Source organism: Macrotis lagotis, chromosome X, assembly GCF_037893015.1.
Source record: "Macrotis lagotis isolate mMagLag1 chromosome X, bilby.v1.9.chrom.fasta, whole genome shotgun sequence".
Lineage (NCBI taxonomy): Eukaryota > Metazoa > Chordata > Mammalia > Peramelemorphia > Peramelidae > Macrotis > Macrotis lagotis.
Window position 1 is genome coordinate 255,365,339 of NC_133666.1, and position 23,866 is coordinate 255,389,204.

The 23,866-nt window shown below is 35.0% G+C and overlaps 2 protein-coding genes across 13 annotated transcripts in view; one reads left to right on the plus strand and one right to left on the minus strand.

Annotated features, from left to right (window-relative positions):
• SGTB (small glutamine rich tetratricopeptide repeat co-chaperone beta) overlaps window positions 1-9,714 on the plus strand; it is an 80,477-nt gene extending 70,763 nt beyond the window's left edge. For both annotated transcript variants that reach the window (XM_074200286.1, XM_074200287.1), the window contains exons 6-11: window positions 1,551-1,655; window positions 2,826-2,964; window positions 3,074-3,136; window positions 4,226-4,263; window positions 4,867-4,950; window positions 8,429-9,714. In XM_074200286.1, the coding sequence (XP_074056387.1) occupies window positions 1,551-1,655; window positions 2,826-2,964; window positions 3,074-3,136; window positions 4,226-4,263; window positions 4,867-4,950; window positions 8,429-8,540 (541 nt within the window). In that variant the 3' untranslated portion in view covers window positions 8,541-9,714. The remainder of the gene's footprint in view (window positions 1-1,550; window positions 1,656-2,825; window positions 2,965-3,073; window positions 3,137-4,225; window positions 4,264-4,866; window positions 4,951-8,428) is intronic.
• The window catches only part of LOC141497580 (trafficking protein particle complex subunit 13), a 61,924-nt gene that overhangs the window by 16,292 nt on the left and 21,766 nt on the right, over window positions 1-23,866 (minus strand). For 2 of the 11 annotated variants that reach the window (XM_074200282.1, XM_074200275.1), the window contains 6 exons: window positions 23,193-23,210; window positions 20,921-21,054; window positions 17,129-17,327; window positions 15,798-15,898; window positions 13,834-13,981; window positions 8,680-13,667 (listed from right to left, as the gene is read on the minus strand). In XM_074200282.1, coding sequence (XP_074056383.1) covers window positions 13,560-13,667; window positions 13,834-13,981; window positions 15,798-15,898; window positions 17,129-17,327; window positions 20,921-21,054; window positions 23,193-23,210 — 708 coding nt within the window. In that variant the 3' untranslated portion in view covers window positions 8,680-13,559. Of the gene's footprint in view, window positions 1-8,679; window positions 13,668-13,833; window positions 13,985-15,797; window positions 15,899-17,128; window positions 17,328-20,920; window positions 21,055-23,192; window positions 23,211-23,866 lie in introns of those variants that run through there. The other 9 variants (XM_074200281.1, XM_074200274.1, XR_012471365.1 and 6 more) reach the window with 5 other exon arrangements.

Genomic DNA, 23,866 nt, shown 5'->3' on the forward strand with positions numbered 1-23,866 from the left:
TAAGCAGAAGAGGTAGCTAGGGACTCTGCCTCAAGCTTGCCTAACTGCATCACTACTGCTCCCCCCTTCCTAACCCCCCCCAATACCTTATGGGAAATTCCAGATGCCAATTGAAGAGTCAAAAGAGAGAGCTAGTGGGTGGAGTTACCCCTTTTTAAAACTCACAAAGGAAATAACATATACACTTAAGCAGAACATGGTATCTGAGCTACCTCTTTAAGGAAGAAACAGACTACATTGGAAAGTGCTTAAGGAAGAAGTATATATGGCAAGTATTGTGTACAATTAGTGCAAAGGCCTGAAGATGGGAAATGGAGATAATCATTATGGTTACTTTCATCTCTAAACTCTTTATGTTCCCATTATAATATTAATCTGTAATTTTGGTTTTTTCATTTTTTGTGAGTTTTTTGTTGATGTAGTTATACAGGGTACATTTTATTAATAACAACTTATAAAAAGTATTTACCAGTTGCTGGAGTTGTTTTGTATACGAGGTATATACATATATATATATATATATATATATATATATAAATATACATACAAGATATATTAAATGAAAAGTTTAAGCAGTAAAGTTATACCTTCTATTTTCTGTTGACCCTGAGTTTTAGAATTTTTAGTTTCATTTTTGAGTGTGTGAATTATTTAGACCAGTCATTTGTTTTTATTTGTCCATCTTGCAGGAATACACAAAAGCAGATAGGAGGAAACTATGGACTATTTTTGGATTATTAGATGTTAGCTAATTGATGTATCTTTAAAAAAATCCAGAAGAGATAAGACTTAAAGGATCATTTGATGGCATCAAAAATTCAGTCTAGCATTGACATTGCAAGATCCACTTCCAGGTGCTTCTGACCTCCTTGCCTCTTGAACTAATTACTATAGTTTGCTTGATTCTTAAACCAGCTCTGCTAATTTAGACTTCTAGTGTCTTCCAATCATCCACCTGGCATTTTACAACTCCTCTCCCTTTGTGATATTTCACTCCCAGTTTCTAGAGCTGCTAAACACAAGAAAACATTTTTTGTTTCTGTTTTTTGTTAGAGTGTGATAGTTGTCTCACAGATCTGGTGCAGATGTAAAGGGGGGGGGGCGCGGTAATGGAGCAAGAGTCATGCATCTTAGTGCTGTCTTAACTAGATGCATCCTTAGGAGCTCGAGGTGTGGCTCTCTGCTGCCCTCTTGTTCCTTCTCTATGTTTGTGTCCTCATGGGACCTCTTTGATCCGTAACACTCTTGGGATGCACCACTGCAACTTCCTCGAAAATGAAACAAGCATTTATTTATTTGGGGTGTGTGTGTGTATTTTTACAATTGATGTAATTGCTTGACAGTATAAAATTCCTAGAATTATTTTATTTCTGATTTTTTTGTTGGTCAGTTTGTAAATGGAAAAGCTACTCTGAGCTATTAGTTCTACCTTAAGATTCTAAAGATCAAAATCTGTCTCTAAGGATAGTGATAAAAACTTGTTTCTCTTCCCTCTTATCCCCTCCCCCTCCCCTCTTCTTTCTCACCCTCTCCTTTCTGTCTTCTTTTAGGGCTGCAGCCCAAAGCAAACTGGGTCACTACACAGATGCAATAAAGGATTGTGAGAGAGCAATAGAAATCGATTCCAAGTACAGCAAGGCCTATGGAAGAATGGGGTGAGCTCTCTAGAAGAATGTTTAAGTCAGTCTTGGAGTTCTTTGCTGCTCTAATATACATGATAATTTGTTTGTCATTTAACATTTTATCCCCTCAACCAATGTGGAGACTTAATATAGTTGTGGAAGGGAAAAAGAACTGACCTAGGTCACTATGGTTTGTAGGTGTGAGAAATTAGAATTAGGGCCTCTGATCTCTTTGTATTGAGAGAAAATAGCTTTTTGCTTCTAGTGCTAATCATTCTGCCACTATGAATAATTAATTATATTAAGTAAGAGCTGAAGTTTTTCCAAATGGCAAGAGGCAGCCAGTTAGGCTAGAATTGAATTAGTCTGATTTTTAAACAAATTCAACAAACAACCCAGTTTAGAGATTATGCCTGGCTCCTGTTTTTCAGTATGATTGTAATTATACTAGCTAGAGCTGGGAACTGAAATGGATAAGCATGTAGCTTAGGATCATAGTTTATGCTGCTGGAGTAGAGATGAACACTGACTGTATTTGATAATTCAGTTCCTTTTTTTTGTAAAATGGTATTTTTGTTTGTTCTCTCTGCTGCTAAGCATGAAGCTAGTCCAAAGTCCTTAAAATGTCTATTCCAGGAATTTGTTTAGCATACTGAAACTATATGATTAAAAGGATCTAAATCAGCTGGAGTATTTCAGAACTTAATTTAGATATTCATAAAGCAAAACATTCAGAATATTACCCTTTAAAGTTGAAGGACAGATGGAGGTGACATCTGCTGAGCTTGATGCCTCTATGGCTAAGAGCTAGATTACAAGATCCTATACTTTTAGAGTCCTTCCCTCCGACCAGATTCATTACAGTGAGCTACACTGGAAATTATGAGACGCTGGTGGATGGAGAGCTGTGCAGGAAGACTAGGATTTCAGTTATGTCTCTGATATAGATAGACAGTGTGACTATGGACAAGTCCCTTAGCTTCAGTGCACCAGGCAATCTTTTAAGACTATAAATTATAGGGAAGATGCCACCACTACATTGGTGAAGGGAAGTTCCTCACCTGAGAGTCCCCTGTACCAATAATGTCACAGATGTAATCCATTTTCCTATCCTTCTCTTGGATCCCTTTTGTGATGTATTGATATATTTTTTTAAAAAAAGAATATTAGATTTTTTACTGTCATTTGCTTTCTTCTCCTTAGGCTGGCCCTTACTGCTATGAATAAATATGAAGAAGCAATTACAAGTTATCAAAAAGCGCTGGATCTTGACCCAGAAAATGATTCTTATAAGTCTAATTTGAAAATAGCAGAGCAGAAATTAAGGGAGGTGGCCAGTCCTGTAAGTTATTCATGATAGCTCACCGGAATATTTTTTTTTCTGATGCATCTGTGCTTTGTATTACATTATAATGGGATAGAGTGATTTTGGGGGCATAATTTCATTACAGACGGGAACAGGACTAAGCTTCGACATGGCTAGTTTGATCAACAATCCAGCCTTCATTAGCATGGTGAGTACAACTGCTTGACTTTGGTTGTTCCTGGGATTCTGGTAGCTAAGTGTTTGCTTTAGGGAAAGTAGGATACAATGAGTGAAAGTAAAGACTGGCTTTAGGGAAGCAATCTGAAGAGAAAATCTGAAGGCTGAAGAAAACCATAATGGTTTTCTTAGGTCTTCTCTCTTTTCCCTTTTCTGCTCCCCTTTTTCCTTCCTAAAGCACTCATTTACATTGCATGGAAAACAATTTAGCCTTTTGATCATCCACTTTTCAGTATCCCCAAGCCTTTTCCCAGTCCTCCCTACCAACAACAAAAAGTTGGCAGGTTTACGCTTTGCTTCTTGATTCTGACATTGATCAATATGAGTAATGCTCATTCTGGGCCTTGGATTACACTGCTCATTTTTAGGGATAAGGGCTGAAACTGAGTTTAGGAACCTTTAGCAGGACAACACTTGACAGGCAATTATCTTTCTGCTAATAAAGCAAATGGGAGTTTTTCTCACTCTTGTTATTTAGTACTAGGGAATAAAGAAGGATCTGTGATCTTCACATCAATAGCTGTAAATAATAAATATTGTGGAAAACTTTGCCAGGGTATCACACAGAAAACAGGCATCTATCCAAAACAGAACATAGAAAAGTATTTTTGAATAAGCATTTAGGCCCAGACCTGAATGGAATAAAAAAGGAAAAGGAATAAAACCTTTGAGTCCTAATGAGACTCCTTCCCTTCTCATTGACGAATGGCCACTTTCATGGTATACATTGATCTAAGTTGACAAATGGGTCACTTCTAATGCAAGGGTCTTTTTGGGTCCTATCTTAAATATGTTCTCATTCCTTTTGACTCAGGTGCCTGTAAAGTAACTGCCATAACTGGCACATGACAGAGTGTTATCTGTCTCTCTGCCCTTGGAACATAATTCCTAAGTGCCACTTTTTCAGTATCCTATCTTTCTTTCCATGCCCACTTATTTTTCACATTACAATAAAATTCCAAAAGATATAGAAGTTTTATGGTTTTTTTACCTTTACCCCACTTTTTAAAATATATTCGTAAATATTGTCTTAATAGGAGTTATTTCCTGTCTATTCCAGGCAGCAAGTTTAATGCAGAATCCTCAAGTTCAACAACTGTAAGTTTTTGAATATTGTGAGAGAAATTAAGAGGATGAGAAAGAAGAATGAGAAAGAAAATAAAAGAGGGAATGAGAAAAAGAGAGGAGAGAGAATGAGAGAATAAGAGAATGAGAGGGAAAGGGAGAGGCATAGAGAGAAAAATAAGAGGATGAGAGAGAAATGAGAATGAGAGAAAATAAAAGAGGAAATGAGGAAAAGAGAGAAGAATGAAAATGAAAGAAATATATATATATACATATATATATATATATATATATATATGATATATAGAGAGAGAGAGAGAGAGAGAGAGAGAGAGAGAGAGAGAGAGAGAGAGAGAGAGAGAGAGAATGAGAATGGGAGGGAGGAGAAGGAAACAAAGCATGTTCCATATCTTCTTCATACTTGGTGGTTAGCTAGGCATCTGAGAGAGCTTGAACTTTAAGGTTGCCAGAGAGTACTCTGAACTCATTTTTTTTTTTTGAGCTCTCAATCAAAATTACTTGCTTCTACTCCTATAGTGAGTTGAGTGCAGCCCACTCTCTCCAGGCACCAAACCCTATTACTGCTTTGTTATGAATGCATAACCATCATTATAACTTCTCTCTTGCATATTCTAGCATGTCAGGAATGATGACCAATGCTATTGGAGGTCCTGCTGCTGGAGTTGGAGGCCTGACTGATCTGTCCAGCCTCATCCAAGCGTAAGTGTCACATTGAAGGGAATTTCTTATTAGTGTTTTATGAGAAAAAGTTCTCCTGTAACTAAAGCTTCCAAATAATTTTTTTCTTAGTATGTTGAATATATAGTTAAGCTCTTGTTGGTATATATAATGAATCCCATGAAGTGGTCAATTTATTTAAATTCATGCTATTCAAAATTATAATTTCATAAAATATGGTAATTGCTTTTAGCCTGATGAAAAATGCAGAGCATATTTGAATAGTGTGACCACTTCAAGGGAGTCATTGAACCCTAGCTGTAGTTGAGGACCAAATTTGGTTTTTGCAAGGCAAATGGGGTTAAGTGGCTTGCCCAGAGCCACACAGCTAGGTAATTATTAAGTGTCTGAGGCTAGATTTGAACTCAGGTACTCTTGACTCCAGGGCCAGTGCTTTATCCAGTGCGCCACCTAGCTGCCCCAGAGGACCAAATTTGGAATCATGGAATTTAGAATCTCAACTTTGTTACTTGATAGTTGTGTGACTTTGGACAAGTCTGTTTACCCTATTCAATTTAATTTTCCCTATTTACAAACTGGGAACAATAATAACTTGAACTTCCAGGATCAACTGATTGATAAAGCACAATATAAATGTCATCTATTCCAATTTTATCTTTACTTCTGATTACTGGTGTCAATTTGCCACCTCCGATACTGGTGTCAATTTGCCACCCTCCACTACCCAGCTGGGTGGCACAATAGTTAGAGCCCAGACCTGGAGTCAAATCCAAATTCAAATCCAATTTCAGATTCCTGCTACCTTGACAAGTAATTTGATCTCTGTATGCCTCAGATTCCTTATCTGTAAAATGAAGATAATAGGAATATCTCCATTCCCAGAGTTGTTGTAATATTAAAATGAGATATTTATAAAATGTTTTATTTACAAAAAACACCACATAAAGGCTAATAATATAATTATTATTTTTAATTATCTTCCATGTCATCAGAGTTAATGACACTCAAAAGGAGTTCACATATTAGAATTTCTTTTTTAGAATTTATCTAAAGATAGATGCTGAACAGTGAGACAAAAGGTCTGAATTCTCTCCTTAGCTCTTGTCTCTACAGTTAGGAACTCTGTGAATTATTGTGTTTCTAACAAGATACTGAAATATTTTTGCATGTATTGTTTATCTCATTTTACACATGGAGAAACTAAGGAATGGATTGGTTAAGTAATATGTGAAGAGACTCCTTGGCAGCTCTCAAACTGAGGTTCTAGTTCCTGGCTTTTATGCCTTATTGTTGATTATGCTGACTTCTTAAATAAGAATGTTAATATCTTCCTCCCTTCTCTCTTCTTTCTCCAGAGCATCCTACAGGTTGGCTGCTTTTGAATATAAATTCATAAATAAAATAGGTTATGTGACTTAATAATGAGCCATCTCTTGTTCAAGTTTGTTGTTTTTCAGTTATGTCTGACTCTGTGATCCCGTTATGGGACTTTCTTGGCAAAGATCCTAGAGTTGTTTGACATTTCCTTCTTCAATTCTTCCAAGTTTAGAATCTTTTTAATTTAATGGAAGTAAATCTTGACAGATTGTAATTAACAATTTCTGTTCACATGGTACTTTGAAAATAGGTGTGTATGCCTTATAGAATTAAAGTAATTACTTGGGGAAATTTTACCTCAAAGACAAATATTCCTCTTTCCTCTTTCTCCTCTCCTTCCTTTTTCCCTCCATCCTTTTTTCTTCTTTCCTTTCTTTCTCCTTCCTTCCCTCCTTTCCTTTCTTCCTTTCTTCTTCTTTCTCTGGCTTTCTTCCTCTCTCATTTCCCCTTCCCTCCTTTTCTCCATGTCAGCTAGACTGTTAAAGATCACTAGAAAATAGTGTATTTTATTCAAGAAACAGAACTTAGAACGGAAGATCATGAGGATCCCTTATGGACTAGATTTTGACCTGCAGAGTACATAATGAACTTTCTTAGACTTGCTAGACTTGATTCAACTTTATTTCTTTTAACAAAAAACCTGAATAGAATATTATCTCAGAATTGCCAGCTTGTACAATATGTCTGTGTATCCTTATGGCCTCTATTCCTTCAATCTGTTGTATTTTCCTGTGACTGAAGTTGTTTAATTGCTAGATCTCTGGTTAGCCAGGTGGGAATTTTTCTTCTTTTGAGATGAAACCATTGAAGGCATTAAAAAAACAAGTCCTGTTTCACTTTTTATTCCATTCCCTATGTACATCTGCTTAGAACCAGGGTTCTCAGAGCATATTTCTGGGCACACCCATATTGCAATTAACATTTGTAAATAATCCTGTTTAATATAAATTTTACTTATCCATATATTTAGTAAATTATTCATAAATTATGCAAAACTAACCTATTACACATATGCATTAAATTCAAACCTTGAACTCCTGAAGAATTCCTTAAAAAGTCTGCTCTTTTCAAAGAGAAGCTGTATGTTGCATGAATTTTCCAATTCTGAATATTATTGTGATTCTAGTGATGGCAAATATTTTGCTCTGAACAAAAAAAGTTTTCAGAACAAATTCAGTAGTTAAATGAGACCTGCCTTGGCCTTACTACAGCTTTAGCAGTTCCTTCATGGGGTATAACAGAAGTTGCAATTCTGTGTCAGTTCTAAATTCACAGCTTAGTTTTTTTCCTGTTTGTCCAATTTTGAATGGCTTGATTTTGTCCAATCTCTTCACCTAGACCTTCACTCTGTTTTGGACTCTACTAGAAATCTGGAATTGAATAGGTCTAAGTAAAGGCAGCTAGGTGGTTCAGTGGATAGAGCACTGGACCCGGAGTCAGGAAGATCTGAGTTCAACTCTGGTCTTCCCCACCAGCTAAGTGATATTGGGTAAATTATTTAACCAGTGTGCCTTAATCCATTGGAGAAAGAAATGGCAAACCACTCATTATCTTTGCCAAGAAAGCCCAAATGAGGTCACCAAGGGATAGACCCAACTGAATAATAGCAACTTGCATTTTATTTAAGAAGATAAATTTTCTTTTCACAGGCTTTCATTTTGGGCAGTTTTTGCCAAGTCACCAAGTATTTATTAAACACCTTCTTTGTCAAGGAGTATACTGTGTTCTGGGAATAAAATGAAAAAGAAAACTCCTAGCCCCTAAAAGAGCCCACTGTCTAATGGGAAATATAGCTTGCAAATAAATTATGTGCAAATAAGATAAAACTGGTAGTCTCAGAAGGAAGCCTTAACAGTGAGCAAGACCGAGAAAAGTTTTTTTTTATAAAAACTGGGATATTAGCTGAGACTTGAAGGAATCCAGGGATGTCAAGAGGAGCTAAAGAAGGTTCCAAGCATTGGAGGTTGGGGGGGGGGGAATATATGCAGTGAATTCTGGTACCACTTACATGGCCAAATTTGTGCTGCATCATTTCCTATCTTGTCTCCATTTCCTTTTGCAAATGTCCTTTATCTTTGGATTATTTTACTTATGCTTACTGCCCTCTATGTGCCTGTTGCAGGGGACAGCAGTTTGCTCAACAGATACAGCAGCAGAATCCTGAGCTCATTGAGCAGCTGAGAAATCATGTCCGAAGTAGATCCTTCAGCAGCAGCACTGAAGAACACTCTTGACTTGATGGGAGAATCATCTCCTAGAACTACAATGTGAATGGTTTTATAGGCCTGACATGTTTCCTGTAGTTAGCTGGGGGGTGGGGGGTGGGGTGAAAGAAAGAAAGGGCACCACTTTAACATTGCTGCTTGGAAATGAGATGAAGAGAAAACCCTTGGTGTGTTTAAGAATAAATCTGTTTAGAAAATAGATTTACCACTCACAGACTTGAACATATCATTATATGTAGAGTGATTCCTTTGTAAATGAACATTTAATAAGCCTTGTTAACTAAGATACCAACGTAACAGTTGACAAGATTCTATTTTTAGTCTCTGTCCAGTGTATTAGTATTGTGTCAGGGCCTCTTCAGGGAAGGGAATACTAACTGAAGTCTAGGGCTGTTTGTGTGTGAAAGCTCTGGCTCAAAATCCCTTTAAGATACTTGTTGGGGCAAGAGTAAGGAAAAGTTCTAGTTAGGCATCTTGTGCTGTGTCTCAGAAGCACTGTATTTGCACCTGAGCAGCATGGAGCCAGGGCTAACACAGAGCACCCGCACTCTTGGGAGGGTTTGTTTTTTTTTTTTTGGGCATTGCTCAGGTCTAAGGTTCTAGATCACAGCTACAAGTGTAAGCTAATTTAGCATTGCTCATGGTAATGAGAGAGAAGAAAATTAGGAGTTGGTGAAAAGGAAAGCTTGGAGTAACAGAAGGTAATTTAGAGGGGAATAAACAAGATCCAAGGAGTTGGGTGAGAAAGAGGTTGGAATGGAGACTGAGAGGGAGAGAGGGAGATGCTGGGAATGTAACTGGGAATAGGATGCTCAGATTTTCCTACACAACAGCCCTCAGAGGGTCTTACCCACAATGTGGTACTGGTAGAATTTGCATGACCAGCTGTGTTCTGTACAAATTTGCATATATATATGCATATATATATAAATATGCATAATGAAATATGCTTAGAAATCTTTTGTGGTGATAAATAAGTCAGCTACATAATAACATCATTTAACTAGCACAATTTTACCACTGAAAACCTCACATAGGCAAAAAACAAAAACAAAAAACAATATGGGTCATTATATACATTAGATTCAAATAAATCAATGGCTTAGACTTGAGGGTTTTCTAAGTGCATTTAATTATCTCCTAATAAACATTGATTTTCTGATCTTAGCAATTTTATGATGGATCACATATGGTATCTGACTGTGACTTTCATTGCTTGCTCCTACAATCATGTGTGCTTCCTTTAGCTTAGTTTGGCAAACCAACATTGTTTTTAAGCCTCTGTCAGATACAAAATTTAACCATCATCCTTATTGCAAATACTGTAAAAGTTCCTTGCCATTCAGGATGCTATAAGAAGAGTAAAAGTGTTATGAGAATACTAAAGAGATCTGTGGCTAAAACAGTAATGGACTAGACTGGGTTTTAAACCCATATTGACCTCAAATTTGTATGTGGCATCTATAGGCAGCCACTTGATATCAGCATATCTGTGATTTCATCTTTTATTCAGGTCATGGATGCAGATCACAGCTCAACTATGCCTTTTATCCTATGACATTTTTATTCTTGTTCTTCTAGAGCTATACAAAGTATCAGAGACTTTTAAGTTCTTTCTACATTTCACCAGTTGAAATATGGCCTAGTCCATCTCTTAGCTTTTACCCTTGCTTTTTCCAGCCAGAAATTCACAAGTCAGAACTAGCAGTTTTTGTGTTGTTTTTTTGGGGGAGTGGGGTGGGGGGAATGGAAGTACTGGGGATAATGCAATGTTTTCCTTCTTTCATCTAGGTGCATTTATCAAACACCTCCTGTGTGCTAGGCTTGGGTAATTCAAAAATACCAGGAGATAATTTAACTTAATCCAATCCACCCAGCCAGATGTTGTCACTGTTGTTTTGCTTTGGCTTCTCCACTGGCTCAGCAAGGCTGTTCTCTTTGTACAGCTGCCAGATCCCAATGATTCCTTGCTCTGCTCTGTGGGAATTCCTGCCCATGATCACTTCTCTATTTATCCTTATCTCATCTGGGTAGGGGTAGTGGTAGGGAACATCTTGGAGGTGGTCACCTCATCTGGTAGGGGTAGTGCTGTGGAACACTGTGGAGCTGCTATGCCTACTAAGCTCTCTATTCAGATAAAATATACTATGATTATGGTGGCAGAAAATCAAACCACCAAGCTTCCCAACCAAAGGTCTCAGTCCAGATCTTCATTATATTGTGTTTGAAACAGAACCCTTTTCTTACCCCTTTCTGTGAAGCTAGAGCTTCTGCAGTTAAAGAAAAAATTCATGAAGTAGGGGGAATAGATATAAAGTCATAGTTCTATCTGGCAGGAAAGGTGAAAGTGAGAAAGGGAAGGAAAGAATAGATAAATTTTCCTTGGTGAGCTCTATTGGACTTACGTACTTGAGACACTGAAAGAAGAGCTTGGTTATTATTACTCAGTGGTATGAAATCTTAGTAGCCTTCAAGATACCTTTGTAACTTGACTTTGGCCTCTTTCCAGAAGTCAATTTGATTTTAATGAATAAGTAATTACCCTTGCAGTTTTCAGCTTTTGTTGGTACTACTAGTGTTGGTACTCAAAGTACATTAAAAAGTATTTTGAAACCTTAATTTCTCTATTCTCTAATGCTTGTAGTCAAACTGTGCTGATCTGTATTTAAGTGGTTTCCATCTATCACCTTTGTTTTATGTGAAGTGCAAGGGTGCATTTGACTGATGGAACTATTTTTACTTCCTGCTTTTAAACCCTCCTTGACTTCTGAAGATCTCTTTCCTAAGATTTTTTTTATCTTGTTAAACCATAGCCAATTTGATACATAAAACATATAATTTTAACTTTTATCTGCCCCTCAAGACTTGTGATTTTTTGGACATTTGCTTGTTTAAAAGAATCTCCTCTGTCTCTCCCTCATGATGTTAAAGAGCTGGGCATCTTGTCATCTTTACATGTTGAAGAATCTTTTATTGATTTACAAAGGGTGAAAATTTTATTGCCCTTTTGCTCAAGATTCCAAAAACATCCCTTGAACTTTCCCAGTTTTTATATGTCTAGATTGGGGACCAGTTGTGATGAAATTATACACTATTCTTTATTCATTTAATAAAAATTGATTTTTTTTGGGGGGGGGGGTGACAAAGTGGAGGTGTATGTGTCCAAAATTGTAATATCACTGATGTAGGGAATTCCAGGAGTCCTAGGCTGAATTTCCTCTACTGATGTAGAAGATTCAGAAAAGGTTTCTCAACTTCATTAAGTAGATTTCTCTTGCTATAGTTGTATTAATTAAGATGTTGTATGTTCATTTCATGTATCATGCAGCAAAGAATGAATTTCATACCTATCTTTTACAACTTAGGTTGTAATACTTGTCTTTCCTAACTAATGGCACTATTTAACATTACAGGGTTACTCTATAAGTGAAAGTATAAACTGTGTGAGGGTCCAATTACTTGGATATTAACAGAAAAAGCTTTATAATCCTGAAACCAAACAATGTAGCAACTCCCAAGTGACCACCACATATTAAATGCTTTTCCATTTAAATCTGGGAAAAACAGAAGGGTCCTTCATAAGAAAATGTATGATGAATAACCAATATGCTGGCTACATAGTTTTGCTGTCATTTAATCTTAATCACTAAGGAGGAGGAAGAAAAAGACACTTCATAATTTTAACTAATTGCACTTTATTTTACACCAAGGACATTTCTTATGGATTACTCCAATTAAAGTGGCAAACCATGTTCTGAAGTCACTTTCATTTTAGGTCAACAACAGTTTGTCATGGTAACTAATAAATACTTATGCATTTAAAACAAATGAATGTTTTTTTAAATTATTTAAGCCACACAATTAAATTTCATGTATAGTTTTAATTATTTCACCTTGCCAAATTAGTACTTTTTTTATATAATGACTTCTGAGCTTTTATTTTGCTGACATTGTTCAAATAGCTATTATTATTTCACAGAAAGCTTCAAATCACTGTATACTCAGCATTTTCTTTGGCTGCGAGACAGTGATAAGCAAGTTTGGTGATTAAATATAATGAAGAGTCCATTTATCATGAGAAAATAAATACAAGAAACACTTAGACTTCAAACACAAGAAATATAAACATTAGACTGCTGAAAATCATCATGGCAAGAGTGGTAGATTTTGGGTTGTAGCAAGTCATTTCCTGACTTTGAAAGATGGGAAAATTCCATTTAGACTCCTTAATTAGTAATAAGAAGACTAAGTTATCACATAGTTATAACAAGGCCCAACTGTGAGAATAACTGTTGGAATTTGACCAATTCTGACCATGTTGCTATGACTAATATAAAACTGTTAATATCAGGGGAAAAAAGAAAGCTTCATACGTTTTAAATATAAACCATTGCCTAACATTCCAAATAATGTCTACATATATTAGACAAGCACTTGTATTTCTAGATAGTAAATATAGATTAAATGAGGGAGACTGTCCTTGAGAATTCTGACTATTTTGAAAAGCTGGGGGGCAGGGTCTGAGGGTAGGGGTGGGGAGAGAGAAAAACAGGCTAAATAGTAGAGTTATGAATTCTTTTTTTAAGCTGCAATAGTTAGAATTCTATAAACTTTCTTAGTGAAAGTACTGTATTATCTAGGTTGCCACCTAGAATTGAATGAAGCTGCATTGTTAGTGAGGCCTCATCATTTTCAAGTGAAAGTCTCTGACAAAGGAAGGTATCTGGTGCCTACTTACAAAGTCCAAATGAGGTAATACTGCAGAAAACAGATGTGAAGAATTATAATTTATTGTCTTACAGAAGATAAAGTTGGGAGAGAGCTCCTTTTAAAATATAACAGTATCTAGAATATTTGGTCTTACTACCATTTCAAGGAAGAAATTTAAATAATAAAATTGCTTGTGATGTGTTTAAGATTCTAATAAAACTTCATGGTTAAACATTTTTAATATTCACATTTTTTAAAAAAAAATACAAAAAGTTGTTTAAAGAAATGCATTAGCAATCCCAAAGACAAAATCTTTTCTTAGCTTTCTACTTGAATGGTTGATGACACTACACAGACTTGGGCAATATCATCATATTCATATGTTCTCTTCAAGAATGTGTCTGTCAATCGTAAGCCAGAGACACTCTGGTGGGAGAAAAAGAGAAAGAGAGCAGTTTTCCTTACTTGGTCAAGACTATAAAAGGTTGAATTAATAAGAACAAAGTTTGGTATAAGAGGTTATCTAAATCTAGATTACAATTTGAAGGTGAATGTATGTCTACAAACTTGACGTTACTAAAAAGTAACCTACCTGTAATCCCTGTACAGAAGAGAGCAGTGTGAGGGCAAGATAAAGAGATGAGCTGGGATTTAGCTTTCCAAGCTGTCTTCCTGAAACTCCACACCAGTGGATGGAATTTGTATTGCACATTTCCAAAACCAGGTCCATGGTCCTTTCACTGCTAGAGATCATAAAAAAGCGGGAATAAATCTAGTTCCTTTCAGAAAGTCTTGGAGAAGCATATCTCTTCAATTTCATTAGTGTTCCTGTTAACTTCCATATAATAAACTTCCTCCCCAGGAAAAGAAAGGAAAACAAGATGTATAAGCAAAAGGCAATCGTCTGGCTTTGATTTTATGTTGCTGCCTGGTTTCATGTCAAGCCTTAGATTCTGAGTTCATACACTAGTTTGTAATGACCTTGTAAAAGGACATGCCTCTTTTCCTTCTTTCCCCTTGAGATACAAGTTACCACTATCTTCACTTTTTCTTAATTTCAAGATTTAAAATGGCACTGAACATAATCTGTTTGTCTGGATGCTGGACTCTCTGGTTTTAATTCCAACCCCCAAATCCTGGTGCAAATTGTCTCTTATTCAAAGCATTGCTCTTACTCTGAAAGACTTTCAGAATTCTTGCCTAATCCTGCTGCTTTCTAAGGAATATGCATCTGTTCCAAAAGCCATTTTGATGTTTAACTCAATTCTTTGAGTATGATTTGTAGTGATAGGGCTCTGCCCAGTAATGAAGGATCACAGGATCATGTTCAGGTTTGATCATTAGTAATAATATCTCATCTGCAAATCCTGCTGCTCACAATATTGCATAAAAATTTTTTTTAGTTTTTTTTTTTTGCAAGGCAATAGGGTTAAGTGGCTTGCTCAAGGCCACACAGCTAGGTAATTATTAAGTGTCTGAGGCTAGATTTGAACTCAAGTACTGCTGACTCCAGGGCTGGTGTTCTATCCACTGTGCCACCTAGCTACCCCCAAAATTTCATTATAAATGGCTTTATAATGTGCCCTTTAAAAATAACAGTTGTCTAAAACTTAATTTCCATGATCTTGTTGGATATAATATTCTAAGACAACCGACAAGTGATTTTAAGAGAATTTGTGTCATTAAATCACATTCAGTTAAGATTAATAACTGAAAGAATCTGAGAGTACTGACTTTCATATAGAAATATATAATAAGGGATATACCTTTAAAATACTATAAACCCTAGATTGTGGGGAGGGGAGGGTTCCTTGAGATGTTTGTAGAAAATTACTCCAGTATCTGAATGTTAGGGATGAACAATTATCTCATTCCCTTTGCCTTGTGCCAAGTCCCATCTCAAGTGCTTTACAAATATCTTATTTAATCCTCAATTGCTATTATTTTCAGTTCCATTTTATAGTTGAGGAAACTATGGCAGAGAGAGGCTTAAGTGACCTCTCTAGGCTCACACAGATAATACATGTCTTGAGGTCAAATTAAAATCGATTTTTTCTGACTCCAGGCCCATGCTCTTTCTGCTGTGAGTGAGGCAGGAAAGACAGTATGATTTTAACATATGGAGAAATTGAGGAACATAAAGGATGACTGGCTTGCCTAAGAGCACACAGCTAATTAATGATCTAGTAGTTATATTATGCTTTTCTTTATGAAAAATGAGATAATGTCTCATGAAAACTTTAATAATTCATACCAATTTGTGTGTCAGATAATCTTTCAGTTCAGGCAGGCATGCTAATTTTTAACTTTCAGGATTCAGAGGATGGACAATATTATGTAAAATGTAAGGCATGTGGACTCTTATCTCATTACTTTACTGTCATATATTTTATGTATGTTGGCTCTTTGGCCAGCTTAGGAGAGAATATCACGTTCTCACTTGCCTAAGTTCATAAGATTCAACGTTATTCAATAAACATAGAGGGTATCTGCCAAGACTATACTTAAAAGGACAGGAATTTTCCCAAATAAAAAACGTCAAAACACGGACATTACCTGCAGTTTGTTATTTTACAAGTAATATGAAAGGGTTCTTCCAGATTTACAGTATCTGGGATTGCCTCCAAAGACAACCTAACATCACCGTAACCTGGGGCCTGAGGGAAAAGAAGGGAAAAACTCAATATTTTATATACTATAAAATACAGTTAGTTCATTACAAGGAAGTACCAACAAAAATAAGGATAAGGTCTAGGTCATATGGTGTTTATATGTCAGAAGGTCCTAAGTTTAATTAATTCCTCTCCTAATGTTCCCTCATCTCTACTTTTTGTGTCAGTGCTACCTTAATACTGGAAAAAAGGGCCCAAAAGTTACTTGTTCTTGCTACAATCAACCTATAGTCAAACAGGAGGAACTTGGCAGATGGCTTGGATGTAGGCTTAAGGTGAAAATGGTACTGAGCTTTAGGAAGGCTTTCAGAGGTCTTGTTGTTTCCATGTGCTCAATAAACATACCAAAAAGAAGAAACTAACTATTCTTACCACCTTCAAATAATAGGGAGGGGAAATCATGGCTTTTCCCACATCTATCAGCAGTGACTAGGAAAACTAGGAAATACAGTGATGTGAAAGACTGGAATAAAAAAAAAAAGGTGAAGTGAAAGCTAATGCCAATTGCCAAATTTTTAAATTGTCATTTATTTTTACATTTTAAGTGGTTTATTTTGTCTTTACCTCACCTTTATCTTTATGAATATCTCTTCTCCCCTACCCTTATAGTCTCAACATCCTTGTAAATCAGATTTTTTTTAAAAAAAAAGTCCCATCAATGTAATCTGACAGTATTTGACAGTATATGCAATGTTAGTCACCCATAGTCACCCACTTCTCTGAAGAAAAGAGTTATAAGGCCAATTTTCTAATCATCTGACTGGCTCAGCAAATTATTTCTTCTCAAAAAAAGTTGTTTAAATAACGCATATCTTTCCTTCTGAAATTACTCTTCCAGTATGGAGAAAGACTATTTTACAGAACAGTAAACACAGAGCAAGGTCAAGGAGATTTTTCTACTGGACAATCTAAATAGTCTGAGGAGGATAGAGGCCTGTACAGTGGTACTTATCCTTGAAGCAGGAGGCACAGAAAAATAGATAAGCCATCATTTTCATGTTTTATTGATTTGTTAATATAAATATAATAACTGAAACCTTTTTCAACTGTTCAACATATCTGCTTTGTGAAATATGAAGTCATTTCTTACTCAAAGAGCTGTGAAATGATCAATCTTTTGCCCATTGTCCAATAGTGATGCTGTTCTCCTACTAACTGATAAATCTTGATAGGACAATTTAACAAAGGGAAAAGTATGATATTAAAAAAAGTTACCATTCTCTGCAGTTGACTGGTCTGCAATCTTCCTCTTTCACCCAAGTTTGTTTTCCACACTATATCTAATTTTCCGATTACAGTTACTCCCTTAATAATTCCAGCTTTTTCTGCAAATTCCTGCTTGGGCTTCAGACAGTACAAGTACTGCCGAGTATCCATTGGTTGCAAATATGTCCTTGAACCAAATGTGGACACACTGAGGTAGGAATAGAATGGACAAAAGTCTTTAGTATCTTTAAAAAAAATAATGCCCCTCATCTCAATGCAGAACTAGGGCTATAATGAAAAATTTCTTCAAGTAACATGATTTAGAGATTTAAAGGGGTACATACAACATAACATCACTGACTGAAAATATTTGAAAGGCTGTCATATTTTCTTTGGGTTAGGAGACAAGAAGGGTTGTCTTAAGCTTCTTGATGGATCTTCATAAAGAGGGTCTAGTTTACAAAGTTTTAGAAGGAAGAACTTAGGTTAGCATTTTAGCCCAATTTCAACTCAATACAAAAGAATTTTCAAATGATTAAATGGACTGTCTTGTAAGGAATTAAGCTATTAAAAACTTAAGGTATTCAGGTAGAAGTTTGATGAACAATTTTTTAGGGATATTACAGAAGGGATTCATGACTTGTAGAAAACTGGACTAAATCAAGGACCAATCCAATGATAAAAATGCATGAAAGGGCTAGATGTTAAAAAATACCTTTCAAAACAATTTGGTAAATTTAATATTGATAAATTTTGGTTTTACATCAAATTTAATTCTGACTATATCTCCTCTCCTTCTGAAGAATGAATCGTTCCTCCTAAGAAAAAAACAAAAAGCAATACCATACCCCAACTACAACTTGGAATCAGTTCATTTCAGTTTCTACTGCTTCTCTTCTTTCTTTCCTTTTCACTCAGTTTCTCATGCAGTAATTAATATCCTACCACATTCATATATTATTTACCCATTTCCCAACTGATGGGTATATACCTTAGTTTCTAATCATTTTGCTACCACAAAGTCTTCTACTATAAATATTCTTATGTGTACTTGGATTGTATGACCTGTAATGAAATCTGTAAGTCAAAGTATATGGACATTTTATTTGCTTTCTTAGCATAATTTCAAACTACTTTATATATTGGTTGGACCAATTCAGAACTCTGCTAAACAGTTAATTAGTATGCTTGTCTGTCTTCAGTAGCTCCACCAGTGATTATTCTCTTCTTTTGGTCATCTTTACCAATTTTCTGGGTATGAAGTAAAAACCTCAGAATTGTTTTGTCTTTCATTTCTCTTATTAGTTATTGGATTCTATTATTATTAATGATCTTTCACATAGTTTATTTTCTTAATTCTTTCATCTGACACTTTATGAATACAAGCTACATTCCATAGTAAACACTGTCCTGGACAGTAAGAAGACCTGGGATTTTGATCTGTCTATGCTAATTAATTAGTAGATCTGTGAAGTGGCTGATAAGCTGCTTAACCTCACTGAACTTCAGGTACCTGTAAAATCATGATAGCTGCTGACATGTTTACTTCACAGAGTTGTTTGGAAGATCAAATGCAAAAATGCATGTAAAAGTGTAAAAGATATAAAATATAACAAACTGCTGTTTATTGTTTTTATATAGTACTTTCTCCCTCTCATTTTAAATCTACTCCATTCCTGTGTTCAGAGACTCATTTTTCCAATTAAATTAATCTTACTCATCTCTGACATATAAAATGCATTCTCATTGTTGATGGCATGTATAACATGCCACCATGTATTATCTAACAATAATTACTCAGAAAAAATCAGGGGACAATTTTCATTAACAAATCAAATGCAACTTCTCTTTATTTTCACGTATTTGTGAATTGTTGAAACTCTATGGAAAACCAGACATTCAGAATATTTCCCCTTCTTTATCAGTCATGTGCAGGGTATCCAAGACAGCAGTTTTGTAAGGTGAAGAGTAAATATGGTGTAGTTTTTGTCCCTCCTCAAATCTATAATACAAATTATTTCTTTCATTCTGTATTAGGTTAGAATTGAGAGAGGCAGCTGGGTGGCACAATGGATAGAGCACCAGCTCTGGAGTCAGAAGGACCTGAGTTCAAAACCATGAGTGACTCAGAGACTTGATAATTACATAGCTGTGTGATGGTAGGCAAGTTAATTAACCCCACTGCCTTGCAAAAAAAAAAAAAAAGAATCGAGAGAGAAAATTCTAGTTAGTGGGTAAAGTGTAGAGGAATGGATCATTTTCATCCATCATAATGATAGGACCATAGTGATGGTTCTCATCCTTCAGGTGGGTTGCAATTTTTGTTCTTCCATCTACCACCTTTTAATAGACTCTCCTTTTTTCATCTCTGTAGAGCTTCAAAGGGGAGAAATTTCCTTTTTCACAAATGTTATCTTTTCTATGCCAGAGCTTGCACTTGTGTTCATCTTTTTTAATCCCAAGAAAGTCCTTCTTATATTCATATCCTCATGATCTAAACTTCTAAATCTTCTTACCCTCTGCTTTAAATGTGTTCTCATTTTACCCACATAGGTAACTGTTAAAAACAAGTTAAACTCCTGGACATCTGCATTGCTCATTCCAGCTTGTCTGCACACTTATTTCTTTTATGCCAAATACCCTATGCTTTTATCAAACTCTTCAAAATCCTTTTGTCAATAACTTACTTTCTCTAGGAAATATTACTAGTCTAATCAATATACATTCATTTCTTTTTGAGAGAATTCATCAGCATGTGTCTGTCTGTGTGTGTGTGTGTGCGCGCGCACGTGTGTGCATGTGTATGTAAAATTGTACTTCAAGGACTTTTAAAGTTTTTTCATTTATCTCATAAAAGTATGTGTGCACTTTATCTCCCCAAACATCTGTTTAGGGTAGAGCCTATTCTATGCATTTTCTGACCTGCTTCCCACCCCCATGACAACTTCTATAGTGCCCTGTATAGTGCCATACAGGTAAGGTTTATGGACTTGTCTTTTATTTCCAAATCTTTTAAGTAAGGAAGTCAGCTGTAGTGAAAAGACATTGGAAGTTACGATGAAAAAACCTGGGTCTAAGTCCTAGCTATGCCACTTTGGGTGCCAATGGACTGATCAAAGTCCCTCTATCAATTTCTTCATCTGTAAAATATGTATGGGGGTGGGGTGGGAAAGAGGAGAGTAGAGATTAGGTAGCACAAACTAGAATAGAAGACTTTCCAGGGTGTCATCTGGCTTGAAAGCTGAGATCCTATGGTCTCTCAAGACTTTGCTTTCCCATCTATAAAATGAGGAGACTGAATAACATGATCTGTAAAGCCTAAGAGGCTAGTGATCTGCCCCTGAGTCCTAGTCAATCTAGATATCTCAGTTTCATTATCTTTAAAACAGGATTAATACCTACTCTATTAGAATACCTACCCTATTAACTGTAAATGGTTACTGTAAAGGATGAAATATACATGTATATGTTTACAATATTAATGATTGAATATTGATCATATAATTATATATTTTATGTATTATAAAAACAATTTTACACATACAATATTTGTATTATATGACTATATATAATGAATTAGATATGTATGTGTACATAAACATATATGTAAGTACTTTGAAAAATTAAAAGTGCTCCATTATCTCAAAATTTTGTACTTAAAGTGTAAGAATGACTAACAATAATAATAGCTCTAAAATTAAAGTTAAAAAAATATGAAAATAATCAAATTTAGTCAATGTCATCACAGGTAGTTGCTCTCCAAAGCCAAGACCACCTATATGAGAGTCTATTTGTACTCACCCTTCACCAACTTGTTTCACTGTATTTAGTTCTACTACATTGTACATCATAGATGGCTCCAATGAAACCTTCTCCATAAACATGGGTGAGGTTGTAATATTTTGAATTTGGGCTTCAAGAAATACTTCATCCGTCTAAAGAAATGGGAAAACAGCCACCAAAGTATAATGGCATTTTAAAAAAAATTTAAAACAAATGCAGTATATTAATTATTTGAAGAAAAAATTAACCACAAATGTGATTAGTTCATGCCTGCAAATCAAAGTTACTGTAATTAATGCAAGAAAAGAAATCTTTATCCCATAATTATCAGGAGCAAAAGTGTTAGTGAACTGATATCTTATCAAACAATGGATAGGGGAATAGTTGTAACATGTTTTGCATTCAAAATTCTTTTTTTTTTCTTTTTTGCAAGGCAATGGGGTTAAGTGGCTTGCCCAAGGCCACACAGCTGGGTAATTGTTAAGTGTCTGAGGTCGGATTTGAACTCAGGTACTCCTGACTCCAGGGCCGGTGCTCTATCCACTGCGCCACCTAGCTGCCCCTCAAAATTCTAAAATTAACCTGAATTTCACTATAACAGCCTAATTTCTCAATAAACTAAGAAATCAAGGTTTGTGAGTTAATCAGAGATATACTTTTTGGTATGTATAAATAAAACTTTAAAATCTTAATTTCTTTAAAGTGGTAGATTTATAATTAAAAATAATGGAATCTCTATTTTAGTACATCATATTAACTTCATTTCCAAGTGTCATATTGACAGAGGGTAATGATCACCAGTTCTACACTTTAGTCTATAAATAATCTTAATGTGGCAGTGTTCAGTGTAGATTAAAATATCTGCTTATTTCATTAATCAGGCACTGCTGATCAAAGTGACAGTTTTAATTTCTATGAATGTTCAATCTAGTAATTTCTAAGGTTATTTTCTAATAATATATGTGTAGTTAGTATTATGAAAAGTGAAAAGAGCCAAAAATGGGGATTATATTATTTTGGGGGGGTGGTAGGGTGGTAAAAATCTCTGAATTTTTTAAACCAGGAACAGGTAATTTGGTCTTGCTAATAGGTCTGAAAACTGGTTGATGATGGGAAATACAGGTTACCTGATACTTAGGTATCTATATTTTGTTCCATAATTAATCATGCAAAAATTATGTGTTTACGTGCCATTCAGTTTTGTTTGTTTCTATAATTTATATAAAAACTTAGCATGAAGCAAAGTTTAAAAATCTTGATATAGGTATATTTGGCACTTGTGGACATTTGTCATACAAAAGGTAATACAAACTGAAATCAACTTGGAACAATATAACCACAGAGCTACAATCTAATTACTAAAATTTTTAAATATTTACTTAGAACATAGGGTTCTGAAGTACATTGCTATTATTTATTTCAAAAGAGAATAGCAATGTGCTATGGTTATTATAAGTGACATATTATTTCATGGTTCCATTCTTTTACCACTTCCCCAAAAGGTAAGTAAATATCATATCCCATCAATCCATTGCTTTAAAAATCACCATGTACCCAAACTTCAAGTTATTTTTAAAGCATAAATTGTCAGCATAAATTTAAGAAGAGCTAGGTAGGAGAAGAAAAGGAAAATAAGCAGCATAATGGAAAACCAAATTAGTTTGAAAAAAATATAAAACAATTTAAAATTAAAGAAACAAAAAATACATTAAGGCTATATTTGTGCTAATCCATCTGATCTTGGCATTTAGTATAGAAAGATAAAGGATATGCAAACTGTTCAGCATATATATGATAAAAAAGCTATAAAATTTAAATACCTGACTAGAAAAAATATTCTTGTATCTATTATTATTGAAAGATCCAATTTTATCTACTCTGATTTAAAATTTACATAATTATATACTTGCATTCAAACAGATTACTACTGTTTACCTTGTTCAAAGTTAAAGTAGAAGGTTTAGATCAAGCAAATGAAATCCCAGGACTAAAAAAAAGACCAACATGCTTTTTTTTTTTAAAAATAAAGCCTAAATGAGAAATAATGATTCAAGGTGTAATTGTTTTAATATAATTTAACATGGGAGCTGATGTGTCTCATCTAACTTAGAAGCAGACCAGTATAATTTGAAAAAAAATATCTTCCAACCTAAATGAAAAGATTAAAAGGAAGATTCACAACCAACTTTGTTTTTCCACTATGCTTTATAAACAGATGTTAACAGGCAGAGAGTCAATTAGTAGACAGGAAGAAAAGCATACAAATTTGTAATAAATTAAATAAAATTACCACAGAACTGAGGTCACTCTAATGGAAAAATAAAAAAGAAACATTAGAAAAATTAGAGTTAAATGTTAAAGAAAAAGGAAAACTAACTTTCAAATAAAATGCATTACTGCATTTTTGAAGTACTTTCTAAACAAGACAGCATTAGTAAACGAGTGTAAACAGAAAGAGACACAAAGAAATATGAAAATTATCCTTCTAAAAAGGTTCAGTTTAGTAAAGTTAAATGTCAGTGGTATGGTAGGGGCATTTCTATGGGGAGAGCTGCTGTGGGATTAGATCCCATTACTTTACACTTTAATAAACTTTACTGACTTGTATAAGGGATTGCTAAGGGTTGTATAATGCATTAAAGAACAGGACCTTAGTAAATGGCTTTCTCCTTCAGTTTTTAGGACAGTGCTAAAATTGGCACAGTCTAATTCAATGAAAAAGAACTAATATGTACTTTGGGAAGAATTCAAAGGCCTTCGGAGAAACCATCTCATTTATCACCTATTAAAATTACAGACTTTTTAAGTACAGGAGAGATCTTTTTTTTTGTAGTTTTTTTTTTTTTTTTCAAGGCAAATGGGGTTAAGTGGCTTGCCCAAGGCCACAGAGCTAGGTAATTATTAAGTGTCTGAGGCCGGATTTGAACTCAGGTACTCCTGACTCCAGGGCAGTGTTCTATCCAC